The following is a 13,139-nucleotide window of genomic DNA, read 5'->3' as shown; positions in this document are numbered from 1 at the left end:
CATCTAGAACCCATCTAGAAATCTACGCCGATGGCAACATCCTTCCCCAGTTTCACCTTGTTTTGTAAATTCCTTAACCCGCCCCTCCAGGCGGGGTCTTCTTTATTCAGGAAAGCTCGCAGCTCCAACACGCGGCCGCTATCTGCGAGTGGATCTTCACCATCACCATCCTTGTCTTCTACGGGACCTTTGCTGTGGAGTTTGGCTCCATCACTCAGAACACCTTCCTGGAAATGCTGGCAAAGATAGGCCAGAAGAACCACTTCAAGTCGGGCAGCACCAGCAGCACGGGCCCCAGCCGCGCCCAAGATGCGATTGTCATGATCTAAGCTTCGAGGTCTCCCGCGAACGATTCCGGTACACCCGTAACTCTGCCTTAAAACATTGATATAAATCCGACCGGGGGCTGGAGGGAGGGAGGGGGAGAGGTGGGGAAGGGATTTGTGGAGCATTACAGCCTGATGCAACATGAGGACTAATCACTAGATAACCTCTGATCCTCGGGGAAATAAGGACACCATTACACAAAAGCCAACACAAGAGGACCAAAGGTCTCCTTTTCCAACGGTATTTTTACAACCTTTGTACGGAATTTAATTTTTTTTTATAAAAATTTGATTTTTATAATAGAAAAAAAGAATTATATATTTTATGACTGCGAATAATTCGACCATTCAGAGTACTATGAAAGGAGTTTGATGTCTTTTGAGTTGCTTGTAATGCTGACTCTTGTAAATGGGACAGTTTAAATGTTCAAATGGGAGTTATCGTGCTCAGCTTTTAAAAAAGAGATTTCCATTTATCAGAGATTGATTCTGTGTGTTTCTGTGTCATTCTTTACTGCCAGGGCAGATGGGAATGATGTTGTTTCTAAGACATTGCCATTCCCATTTACTAGGAGTTGTCCAAGGACAATGTAGCAGCATGGTGGCAGAATGATTAGCATTGCTGCCTCACAGCGCCAGGGACCCAGGTTCAATTCTGGTCTCGGCTCACTGTCTGTGTGGGGTTTGCACGCTCTTCCTGTGTCTGTGTGAGTTTCCTCCGGGTGCTCCGGTTTCCTCCCAGAGTCTAAAGGGAAGAATTTTAGAACCATTTCCCTCAAATGTGAGGAATTTTTGCTGTAAGGGCCAGTAGTGTTTTGAGACAGACATTAGGGGCCACTCGGAATACTAAGCGGATTAGATGGATTGGCCATGCTAAATTGCCCCTTAGTGTCAGTGAGATTAGCAGGGTAAATATATGTGGGATTATGGGGATAGGGTCTGGATGGGACTGTTGTTGGTGCAGGCTCAATGGGCTGAATGGTCTCCTGCTGCACTGTAGGGATTCTACAATTCTAAGGGGGTCCTAACAATGCAGCATTCCCTCAGTGCTACAGCAGCTTCACTTAGTGTGCTTCGCTCTTGGGTCAGACTTCAGCATGTTTAAAGTTTATTTATTAGTCACAAGTAGGCTTACATTAACACTGCAATGAAGTTACTGTGATAATGCCTTAGTTGTCACACTCCAGCACCTGTTCGGGTACACTGATGGAGAATTTAGCATGGCCAATGCACCTAATCACATGCCTTTCAGACTGTGGGAGGAAACCGGAGCATCCAGAGGAAACCCACACAGACACGGGGAGAATGTGCAGACTCCACACAGACAGTGACCCAAGCCGGGAATCGAACCTGGGTTCCTGGCGCTGTGAGGCAGTACTAACTACTCTGTCACCATATGACCCCTGACCATAAGGCTATAGCAGGTCACTATAGCTGGCAAGTAAACAATTTATCAAAGTCCCCCTGAGCCATCAGAAGAGGGGAATCTCTTCACATCTGCTAATTGCTAACAACCGCGAGACTAAGCCGATGCCTCGGAAGGTTTAGTGTGGCAACTGATTGTCTGAGGTAACTGGATTACTGACTTCAGTTACTCTCTCACTGTGGGGAGAGGGTGGAGGATATTATCCTACCACTGTGTGTGTGTGTGAGCAGGCGAGCGAAGGCCACGCTGTGTTCAAGAAAGCTGCTGAGGTTTTCTGTACACGTTTTTGTGCCACTCTGTTACATTTCCACCATTTTCATTCAACTCAAGGCCACTTGCATCTGATATCAGCAAACTGGGAGCAGGCCAAGGGCACAGAGCTAGGGGAGGAGTCGTCGGAGATGTCATTAATATAGATCACTCTATATATATAGTAATATATATATATGTATAGTAATATATATATAGTAATATATATACTCAGTATATGCAGTCAGGAACTATGAACTTGACATCTTACTTTCCAGCACTCTCCCCTCCTTCCCTGATCATGAGCAGGTAAGTGTGTTGCTAAGTAGGCCCAAGTAGGCCCAAGCCTGGGTGAAGTTAGGGTGACAGTATGGGCATCAGGATGGGTGGCTGATGGCCCCTGGCATAAAGGCTGGGTGAGGAGGGGATGAGAAGATGAAATTAGCTGGAGTATCCATTATCCAGTTCCCCTTCCCCCCCACCACCATCCCTTATTCCCTGAGATACCCCCAGTTAGTTGCACCTTCGCAATGATTCGAGCCTGGTTCAGATTTGAGCACCGCAGTGAGACTGATGCTCCGATGCAGTGCTGAGGGAGTGCCGCTCTGTCAGAGCTGTAGGTGAAACAAACCAGTTGGGTGGATCTCTAATTCAGGGTGGCACTAATTCATGGACAAGCTGGCGAGATCTCCCCCCACCTCCTGAGCAATATTTACCTTTCAACTCAACCTCATCGCATTGCCTCTCGTGTGATCTTGCTGTGCACAAATTGGTTGCCAGGTCTCTGAGAACTACGGCCACACTTCATTGATAGTGAAGGACTTGGTGAGGGTTGTGATAGGCGCCATATAACTGAAATTCCTTCTTTTTCCTATTTGGGAATCATTCAGAGTGGGATTTTCTGGCTGCCCTCATCCCGAAACCAGAAAATCCCACCCGAGGTCAATGGACCCTTCCGGGATAGGAATACTTGCCCCTCAATGTTGGGTGTTGGTGAAGCTGAAGATTGGATTAGACTGAGTTGGGATTCGACAGGCATGGACACCTGAACACCAGGCACTCTGACTGAGAACCCCCATCAATACCGGTGCCTTTGAGGGGCAAGGATTGGAGTGGGGAAGGAGAAACTCTTTCCTGAACAATGTGTCTGGGGGGGCAAAACACAGGTCATTTTGTCTGATAGAAACAGGTGTACATTGAACAGGTTCTCTGGATATTAGAATGATGAACTGGGATGCCAGCTCTCTGCCCACTTAATGCCCCCTGCAATAGTCCCAGCAGCACTCCTTCCGAGCTCCATGGCACCCTGAGTTACAGGGCAGCACCCTTCAAATGTCATAATGCATTAAAATACTTAAAGAAATAGACATAGGGAGATGCAGGTAACATGTTTCCTATTGTTGGGGAATTTAGAACCAGGGGGCACAATTTCAAAATAAGAAGAAAGCCACTTAGGGTGGAGACGAAGAGAAATTTCTTCATTCAGAGGGTGATGAATCTTTGGAATTCTCTATCCCAGAGGAGGCTCAGTCATTGAGTGTGTTTAAAGTGGCACAGTGGTTAGCACTGCTGCCTCACAGCACCAGGGACCCGGGTTCAATTCCCGGCTTGGGTCACCGTCTGTGTGGAGTTTGCACATTCTCCCCATGTCTGTGTGGGTTTCCTCCAGGTGCTCCGCTTTCCTCTCACAATCTGAAAGATGTGCTGGTTAGGGTGCATTGGCTGTGCTAAATTCTCCCTCAGTATATGTGAGCAGGCGTGGAGTGTGGCGATGAGGAGAATTTCACAGTAACTCCATTACAGGATTAACATATGCCTACTTGTGACGAATAAATACACTTCATTTTACTCTACTAAAATAGAACTTGATAAATTTCTGATTAACAATGGCACAAAGGGTTATGGGGATAGTGTGGATAAAAGACATTGAAGTGTCCCATCAGCCACGATTGTCTTGAATGGAGTAGTCGGCCCAATGGGTTGAATGGCCTTCTTCTGTTGCTATGGCTGCAAAACATCACCAAGAATACGTCACTAAGTTGGCCAAAGCCTAAGTCTAAGTTGCAGTCTCGGGACCAGGCCCTGAATCAGCAATTCTGGCAACAATACAAGTCCCAGTAAAGACAGACATTCACCAGACTGAAGATACTGAGGACACTGGAAATCTGAAATAAAACAACAGAAAATGCTGGAGACATCAACAGGTCTGGCAGCATCTGTGGAGAGAGAGAGACACAGAGATAATGATTCTGCTCGATGATCTCTCATTTGAGTGAGTGCGTTGGACACTTGGGAACTGCAACAGCGTTAATCAGAATTCTTTTATTTATCAAAACAGAGAGACATCAGAAGGGAACTTAGCTAATAAAGTCATAGGGAGCAACCTTACCAACAAAATTCCAAGTGCTAAATGTGTGTGAAAACGGGAGAGAATCTCGTCCATTTTTTTGATGAGTTCCCAGAAACCATCATGTGGCATTGAGTTGAGAAAAAAAGCCCAGATGTGATTCTTGTCAGCAGGGGGAGTAGGCAGAACCTATTCACAATGGGAAGCTGGCGGCTGAGCTCTAGGGGCGCCATTGTGCCGGCGTGTACAGTATGTAACTTTGCACTGGGAGTTCTCCTGTCCAGGCACAAAGCGATTTCACTGGCTGAACAGGGCTGGTAACATCATGAGAAAAACCTGGTTTTTCACCTCTAATCCGATCTTACCGTCAGACTGATCCACTGCATCGTTAGAATCGCCTCTATACAGTTTTGCAGCACAGAAAGAGGCCCTTCGGCCCACCGTGTTTGTGCCGGCCATCAAACACATCTATTCTAATCCCATTTTCCAGCACTTGGTCCCTAGCTTGTATGCTAGGGCGTTTGAAGTGCTCGTCTAAATGCTTCTTAGATGTTGTGAGGGTTCCTGCCTTTACCACCCTTTCAGGCAGCGAGCTCCAGATTCCCACCACCCTCTAGGTGGAAAAGGTTTTCCTCAAATCCCCTCTAAATCTCCTGCGCCTTACCCTAAATCTACGCCCCAAAACCACCGTGTTCTCCATTACCTCAATAACATGTTTATGGTCCCCTTACCTCAGGAAGGATATTATTGGCATAGGGAGAGTGCAACGAATGTTCCCCAGACTTGTTCTGGATTGGTGGGACTGTCCTGTGAAGAGAGATTGGGGCAGACTGGGCCTGCATCCTCTGGAGTTTCAAAACAGGATAGGTGATGTTGTTGAAACTCACAAAATACTTAAAGGAATGGACAGGACAGATGAGGGTGAAATGTTTCCCTTTGTTGGGGAGTTTAGAACGAGGGGGGCACAATTTCAAAATAAGGAGGAAGCAACTCAAGATGGAGATGAGGAAAAATTTCTTCCGAGGTGATGAAACTTCAGTCCGAGGTGATGAATCTTCAGTCCGAGGTGATGAATCTTTGGAATTCTCTATTCCAAAGGCAGCTCAGTCATTGAGTGTGTTCAAAACAGAGATTGATGAGAGTTCTGATTAACAATAACAGAAAGGGTTATGGGGATAGTGTGGATAAAAGGCATTGAAGTGTCTGATCAGCTGTGATTGTATTGAATGGAGGAGCAGGCCCAATGGGCTGAATGGCCTTCTCCTGTTGCTATGGCTGCAAAACATCACCTAAGAGATGTCACTAAGTTGCCCAAAGATGTCACGGTACAGATCGAATCCACAGACTCTCACCAACAGTGCCTTTACTTTGTCACTCATTCACTTCATCATTCACTTGTACAATCCTCCCTCTGTGTCCCCCACGATAACCATCATCTCCGATTATTTATTTATTGATATGTGGGCCATGGGCGTTGCTAACTGGCCAGCGTTTATTGCCCATCCCTTGTTGCCCGAGGGCAGTTGAGAACCAACCACATTGCTGGAGCTTTGGAGTCACATGTAGGCCAGACTGGGTAAGGACGACAGATTTCCTTCCCTAAAGGACATTAGGGCACCAGATGGGTTTTTCCAACAATCTTTTGATTTATTATTGTCACATGTATTGGGATACAGCGAAAAGTATTGTTTCTTGTGCGCTATACAGACAAAAATCATAGAGAAGGAAAGGAGAGAGTGCAGAATATAGTGTTACACTCATAGCCAGGGTGTAGAGAAAGATCAGCTTAATGCAAGGTAGATCCATTCAATAGTCTGATGGCAGCAGGGAAGAAGCTATTCTTCGGTTGGTTGGTACGTGTCCTCAGACTTTTTAACAATCGATGACCGACAATCACCATTACTGAGACGATCTTTATAATTCCAGATTTATTCGTTGAATTTAAATTCCACTAGCTGCGTGGCGGGATTTGTCCCCGCGGTGTTAGCCTCAGCCTCTGGATTACCACTATACCACCACCATCTTCCAATTTTTGCAATGTGGTCTCATGGCCTGGATTCCCAGAGCAAAGAATACAACCTAGCTGAACATCACCAGGTTCGAATCCTGCCACAGCAGATGGCGGAATTCAATAAAAAATATCTGGAATTCAGAACCTACTGATGACCCATTGTCGCTTGTCGGAAAAACCCCATTTGGGTCACAATGTCCTTTAAGGAAGGAAATCTGCTGTCCTTACCTGGTCTGGCCTAAGGTGGCACAGTGGTTAGCACTGATGCCTCTCGGCACCAGGGGCCCAGTTCGATTCCAGCCTCAGTAACTGTGTGTGTGGAGTTTACATGTTTCTCCCTGTGCCCACGTGGGTTTCCTCCAGATGTTCCGGTTTCCTCCTACAATCCGAAAAATGTACGGGTTAGGTTGATTGGCTATGCTAAATTGATCCTTAGTGTCAGGAAGACTAGTAGGGTAAATGTGTGGGGTTACAGGGATAGGCCTGGGTAGGATTGTGGTCGGTGCCAACTTGATAGGCTGAATGGCCCCTTCTGCATTATAGGGATACTATTATTCTACATGTGACTCCAGAACCACAGCAAAGTGGTTGACTCTCAATAAGGGGATCAGGGGTTATAGAATCATACAGTGCAAAAGGAGGCCATTTGGCCCATCGAGTCTGCACTGACCACAATCCCACCAAAGCCCTATCCCCATAACCCCATGCATTTGCCCTAGTTAGTCCCCCTGACACAAGGGGGCAATTCAGCATGACCAATCCACTTCACTGACACGCCTTTAGACTCTTGTTACGGGGAAAAGGCAGGAGAATGGGGATGAGAATCATATCAGCCACGATCGTATGGCAGAGCAGACTCAATGGGCCGAATGGCCTAATTCTGCTCCTATATTTTATGGTCTTCTGTATGTCAGACAGAGATAGGTTATTGATTGGTAACGGGACCAAAGGTTACGGGAATAGGTTTTATTGGAAATGGCGGGAGAATGGGGTTGAGGGTCTTATCAGCGGAGTGGCCTAATTCTGTTCCTATGTCATACAGTCTCACTGGGAGGTGTACAGGTGCAGCTGAGTGGGAAAGCTAACAAGTTGTGAGAGAAGGTTCAGGCCATTCGGCCTTTTCTGTTATTCTGCTACATTCTTCTGAGCAAAACCTCTCGAGCAACATGTGCAGTAAAGTCGGGAATAATCCTTTGTCTGATGGGAGCAGGGAAGCCAGCCTGAGCTGCCCCCACAGCTTCATGGCCTGACCTTGCTCCCCCCGCTTGTAACCATTCCCTCCTCCGGGCTCCCAGTGAAACCTCGCGCCCAGACACCGCCACTTTAAGAGGCACGCACTTTTGACATCTGCAGCAGCCCATCTATTCCCGTCTCCAAATCCCACTGCCCCAGATTCAGCCGAAGGAATGGGGGGACAGCAGTCAGGGATTTAGCTGAGGGCCAAAGAGATGTAAAGCATAACTCCCAGTGAGGAGGCACAGTCAGTGGGAATGGAGATTGGAAAAGGAGCTAAGATCGGATTTATAGAATCCCTGCAGTGCAGAAGGAGGCCATTCAGCCAATTGAGTGTGCACTGACTCTCTGACAGAGCATCTTACCCAAGCTCACCCCTCTGCCCTATCCCTGTATCCCCATACATTTAGCACATCTCTACATCTTTGGACACTAAGGGACAGTTTAGCATGGCCAATCCACCTAACCTGCACATCTTTGGACACTAAAGGACAATTTAGCATGGCCAATCCACCTAACCTGCACATCTTTGGACACTAAGGGACAATTTACCATGGCCAATCCACCCTAACCTGCACATCTTTGGACTGTGGGAGGAAACTGGAGCACCCGGAAGAAACCCACACAGATACGGGGAGAACATGCAGACTCATGCAGACAGTGACCCAAGCTGGGAATTGAACCTGGGTTCCTGGCGCTATGAGGCAGCGGTGCTAACCACTGTGCCACCGTGCTGGCCAATTCTCCAATCTTGTGGGAATTCTGGGAGCGGTAACTTTATCCTAAATTATCGTGTGGTCCAAAGTGGAAAACCTTTGAGTGCAGCAAGGTGGCGCTGTGAGTACAGTCTCTGATTATTTTGACTGGATTCACTTCATCTGCTGAGTTATAATTTATACCCAGCGAAGTGAGCAAGAATGGGGTTTATTTCACAACCAGGCTTGGGAAGGTGGTGAGGGGTTGCTCCTTCAAGTGGCTGGGGAACGAGGGGAGTTCCAGAATTTTGACCCAGTGACAGAGAAGGAATGGTGATCTCTCCCCAGGTCAGGATGGCGTGCAGCTGACGGAGGGAGGGGGTTGGTGTTCCTGCATGTCTGCTGCTCTTCTAGGACACAGGTTTGGAAGTTGCTGTCAAAGGTGCGTTGGAGAGTTGCTGCAGAGCATCCAGTAGATGGTGCACATAGCTGTCACCGTGCATCAGTGATGGAGAGAATGAATGTTAAATGTGAGAGATGGACTACCACCCTCAAATATATTCCACATTTCTCCCACTTGAAGAGTGACTGTGCTTCATAGAATCTCTACAGTGCAGAAGGAGGCCATTCGGCCCATCAAGCCTGCACTGACAACAATCCCACCCAGCCTCTATCCCCGGAATCCCATATCTTTACCCTGCTGGTCCCCCTGACATTAAGGGGCAATTTATCATGGCCAATCAACCTAAAATCCACACCCTTGGGATGTAGGAGAAAACTGGAGCACCCGGAGGAAACCCACGCAAACACGGGGAGAATGTGCAAAGTCCACACTGACAGTGACCCGAGGCTGGAATTGAATCCAGGTCCCTGGCACTGTGAGGTAGCAGTGCTAACCACTGTGCCATGGTTCTGCATTTCAGAGGACAGTTGAGAGTTGACCACATTGCTGTGGGTCTGTGGTCTCCTGTAGGCCAGGCCGGGTAAGCCAAGAGGACTTAACTGGCTGGAAAGCATGTTGGAAGATTCTCACGTCATGCAAGGCGCCATACAAATGAAGTTCTCCCTCTTCTGGTAACTGTATCAGGAAGACTCACCTCCTGTAACCCTCACGACATCTCTCTCCGACTGCATCCAAAACCTTATTGATCACAATGCTTTCCTCACTGTCTCCGAGACATCACAACCTCCAATTCAAAATCATAGAGTCCACTGGGAGGCAATGGCCTAGTGGTATTATCGCTAGACTATTAATCCAGAAACTCAGCTACTTGGGACCGGATTGGAATCCCGCCACGGCAGATGGTGAAATTTGAATTCAATGAAAAACATCTGGAATTACAAATCTACTGATGACCATGATTGTTGGAAATACCCATCTGGTTCACTAATGTCGTTTAGGGATGGAAATCTGCCATCCTTGCCCAGTCTGGCCTACATGTGAATTCAGAGCCACAGCAATGTGGTTGACTCCCGACTGCCCTCAGGCAACTAGGGAGGGGCAATAAATTCTGGCCAGCCAGTGACACCCATGTCCCATGGATGAATAAAAAGTAATACCCGGGGATTGTCACTAAATTGGTCACTAAAATACAAAGATGGATGGGAAAGTAAGTCATTAAGAGGCAACAACCAGGCACTGATAGGATACGTCAATGAGCAACGATCTGGCAGGGAAAATATAAAAGAAGCTCACTACCTAAATTGTGAGAACTTGCAAAGCTCTGAGATACAGAGGGATCTGGGTGTCCTAATGCATGAATCACAAAAGGTACAGCAAGTAATTAGGAAAGTTAATAGAATGTTATTGTTTATTGCGAGGAGAATTGAATATAAAAGTAGGGAGGTTATGCTTCAGTTGTACAGGGGCACTGGTGAGACCACATCTGGAGTACTGTGCGCAGTATTGGTCTCCTTATTTAAGGAAGGATGTAAATGCCATAGGAGCAATGCAGAGAAGATTATCTAGACTATTATCTGGGATGGCACGGTGGCACAATGGTTAGCACTGCTGCCTCACAACACTAGGGACGCGTGTTCAATTCCAGCCTTGGGGCACTGTATGTGTGGAGTTTGCATGTTTTTTCCGTATCTATGGGTTTCCTCTGGATGCCCTGGTTTCCTCCCACAATCCAAAGATATGCAGGTTAGGTGGATTGGCCATACTAAATTGCCCCTTAAAGTCCAAAGATGTGCAGGTTAGGTTGATTGGCCATGCTAAATTGCCCCTAGTGTCAGGAGATTAGCAGGGTAAATATGTGGGGTTATGGGAATGGGGCCTACCCCTGTTTCTATGTTTCTAGTAGGAAGCTGGATAAAGGTGGAGGGGTGACACTGTTAATCTAGGACGGCATTGGTACAAAACTAGTGATGATCTTTGTTCAGGAAACCAGGACATGAATCAACTTGGATGGAAATAAGGAATTGAAGGGGGAAGAAGTCACTGTTGAGGTTAGTTGACAGGCCCCCAACAGCAACCAGTTTGTAGGGCAAACTGTACAAGAAGAAATATTGGGGCATGTCGTAAAGGGATGGCAATAATCTTGGGTGACTTTAACCTCCTTACAAAGACTGGAAAAACTCAGATTGTCAGCAGAAGCCTGGATGAGGAATTCATAGGATGCTTTCAAGACAGTTTCTTAGAGCAGAATGTTCCAGAGGAGCAAGTTATATTAGATTTGGTATTGCACAATGTGACAGAATTAATTAGAGTAAAGACACCCTGAGGTAGCAGTGGTCACAATATGATTAAGCTTTACATCCAATTTGAAGGAGGGAAGAGTGGGTCTAAGACTAGTATTTTAAACTTAAATAAGGGCAACAATGTGGGTATGAAAGCTTAGCTAGCTGGAGAGAACTGGGATACTGGGCAAGGCGATAGATCAGTGGAGAAGCAATGGTAGACATTTCAGGCACTATTTCAGAATAGTCAGAGTAAGTACTAGAAATAGAAATATTCTAAGAGGAGGACTCACCAACCATGGTTAATTAAAGAAGTTAAGGAAAGCATCTAACTTAGGCAATATAATTGAGCAAAAGTGACTGGCAGACGATTGTTCAGAATGTAAAGAATGACAAAGAACAGCTAATAAATAGAGCTTGAGAGGAAGATAGCTAAAAATGGAAAAATGAAAAACAGGAGTTTCTACAGGTATTGAAACAGGAAAAGAGTAAAGTGAGTGCTGTGTCCTCAAAGAGGAGATCGTGACCTGCATCTGAGGGATGTCGAAAATGCTGTTGGGTGTCCTGTTTGAGAAAAGGGGGAATGTTCTGTTATCCTTTTCAAAACATCACGAGATGTTCTGTGAACTTCTTCAAAAGTAAAGTTCTGTTGATAGAGCGCGCATTGTAGAAAGTGGGTTGACAATGAGGGTCTCCGTACTGCCTGATACAATTCGAGCTGTGAAAGGAAGAGGTTGGAAGGTGAATTTTTAAACGTGCGGTAAACCCCGTTCCGATTGCGACTGTAGCAGCAACACCGCAGCTTCCCCTGTCCGTGGGTCACCAGGGCGGCCATTTTGTAGAAAGGGTGTTGCTGGGAAAAAAGTTTGACACGCAGTGCTCTGGAGAGTGAAAATGGAGAGTTAATAGGAAATAAACAAATATTTTGCTTCTGTCTTCACTGTAAAAGCTAAAAGAACATTCCAGTATAAGCTGTGAATCAGGAGGTGGAAGGGAGAGAGGAACATGGTGGAAATTACATTCGCTGGGGAAGCTGTACCGTGCAAACTGATGGAGCTGCGGACTGACATCTGGGTCCTGATGGACTTCGTCCTAGGGCCTTAAAAGAGATGGCTAATGAGATAGTCATTGCGTTGGGATTCATTTTCCAAAATTCGTTAGATCCTGGAAAGGTTCCATCAGACTGGAAAGTAATAAATATAATCCCACTGTTCAAGAAAGGAGAGGGGCAGAAAACAGGGAACTATAGGCCAGTGAGCTTGATGTCTGTCACAGGAAAGGTGTTAGAATTGATCTCTGAGGAGGTTATAGCTGGCACTTGGGAAAGCTCGAGGTAATTGGGAAGGGTCAGCATTAGTGGGAGAGACTGGGATCCGGGAGCACAGCCTCAGAGTAAAGGGGTGACCCTTTAGAACAGAGATGAGGAGGAATTTCTTCAGTGGTGAATCTGTAGAACTCTTTGCCACAGAGGAAGCTGAGGAGGCCAGGTCATTGAGTGTCTGTGTGTAGGGGGATATGTGTGTGTGTCTGTGTGTGTACATCAGTGTGTGCGTCTGTGTGTGTGTATCTGTGTGTGTGCGTGTATGTGTCTGTGTGTTTGTGTGTGTGTGTTTTTCTGTGTTTGTGTCTATGTGTTTGTGTGTATTTCTGCATGTGTGTGTCTATGTGTGTATGTGTGCAGGCATGTCTCTGTGTTTGCGTGTGTGTGTGTGTGTCTATGTGTGTGTGTATTTCTGCATGTGTGTGTCTGTGTGCAGGCGTGTCTCTGTGTTTGCGTGTGTGTGTGTGTGTGTCTATGTGTGTGTGTATTTCTCTGTGTGTGTGTGTGCATGTGTGTGTGTGTATGTGTCTATGTGTGTGTATTTCTCTGTGTGTGTGTGTGCATGTGTGTGTGTGTATGTGTCTATGTGTGTGTATTTCTCTGTGTGTGCGTGTGTGTGCGTGTGTGTGTGTGTATGTGTCTATGTGTGTGTATTTCTCTGTGTGTGTGTGTGCATGTGTGTGTGTGTATGTGTCTATGTGTGTGTATTTCTCTGTGTGTGCGTGTGTGTGCGTGTGTGTGTGTGTAAGAGGAACGGGGAGTTGGAGACTTGTTGCATTTGGATGATTGGCATTATCCCTTTAAACAATAATGCCTGGCAAATGATTTAATCCCACCCCTTTAATAAAT

The 13,139-nt window shown here is 46.4% G+C and overlaps 1 protein-coding gene across 2 annotated transcripts in view; it reads left to right on the top strand.

Moving 5' to 3' along the window:
- The window catches only part of LOC145360420 (transmembrane protein 150A), a 96,242-nt gene extending 95,433 nt beyond the window's left edge, over window positions 1-809 (top strand). For both annotated transcript variants that reach the window (XM_080215621.1, XM_080215620.1), the window contains one exon: window positions 91-809. In XM_080215621.1, coding sequence (XP_080071747.1) covers window positions 91-329 — 239 coding nt within the window. In that variant the 3' untranslated portion in view covers window positions 330-809. The remainder of the gene's footprint in view (window positions 1-90) is intronic.
- Window positions 810-13,139: the final 12,330 nt, after the last annotated feature.

The sequence above is a fragment of the Carcharhinus amblyrhynchos genome, chromosome 31 (genome assembly GCF_965287045.1).
Source record: "Carcharhinus amblyrhynchos chromosome 31, sCarAmb.v2.hapA, whole genome shotgun sequence".
In the NCBI taxonomy this organism is placed as follows: domain Eukaryota; kingdom Metazoa; phylum Chordata; class Chondrichthyes; order Carcharhiniformes; family Carcharhinidae; genus Carcharhinus; species Carcharhinus amblyrhynchos.
Note: the sequence above shows the minus strand (reverse complement) of the source record. Positions and strands in the feature narration are given on the sequence as shown.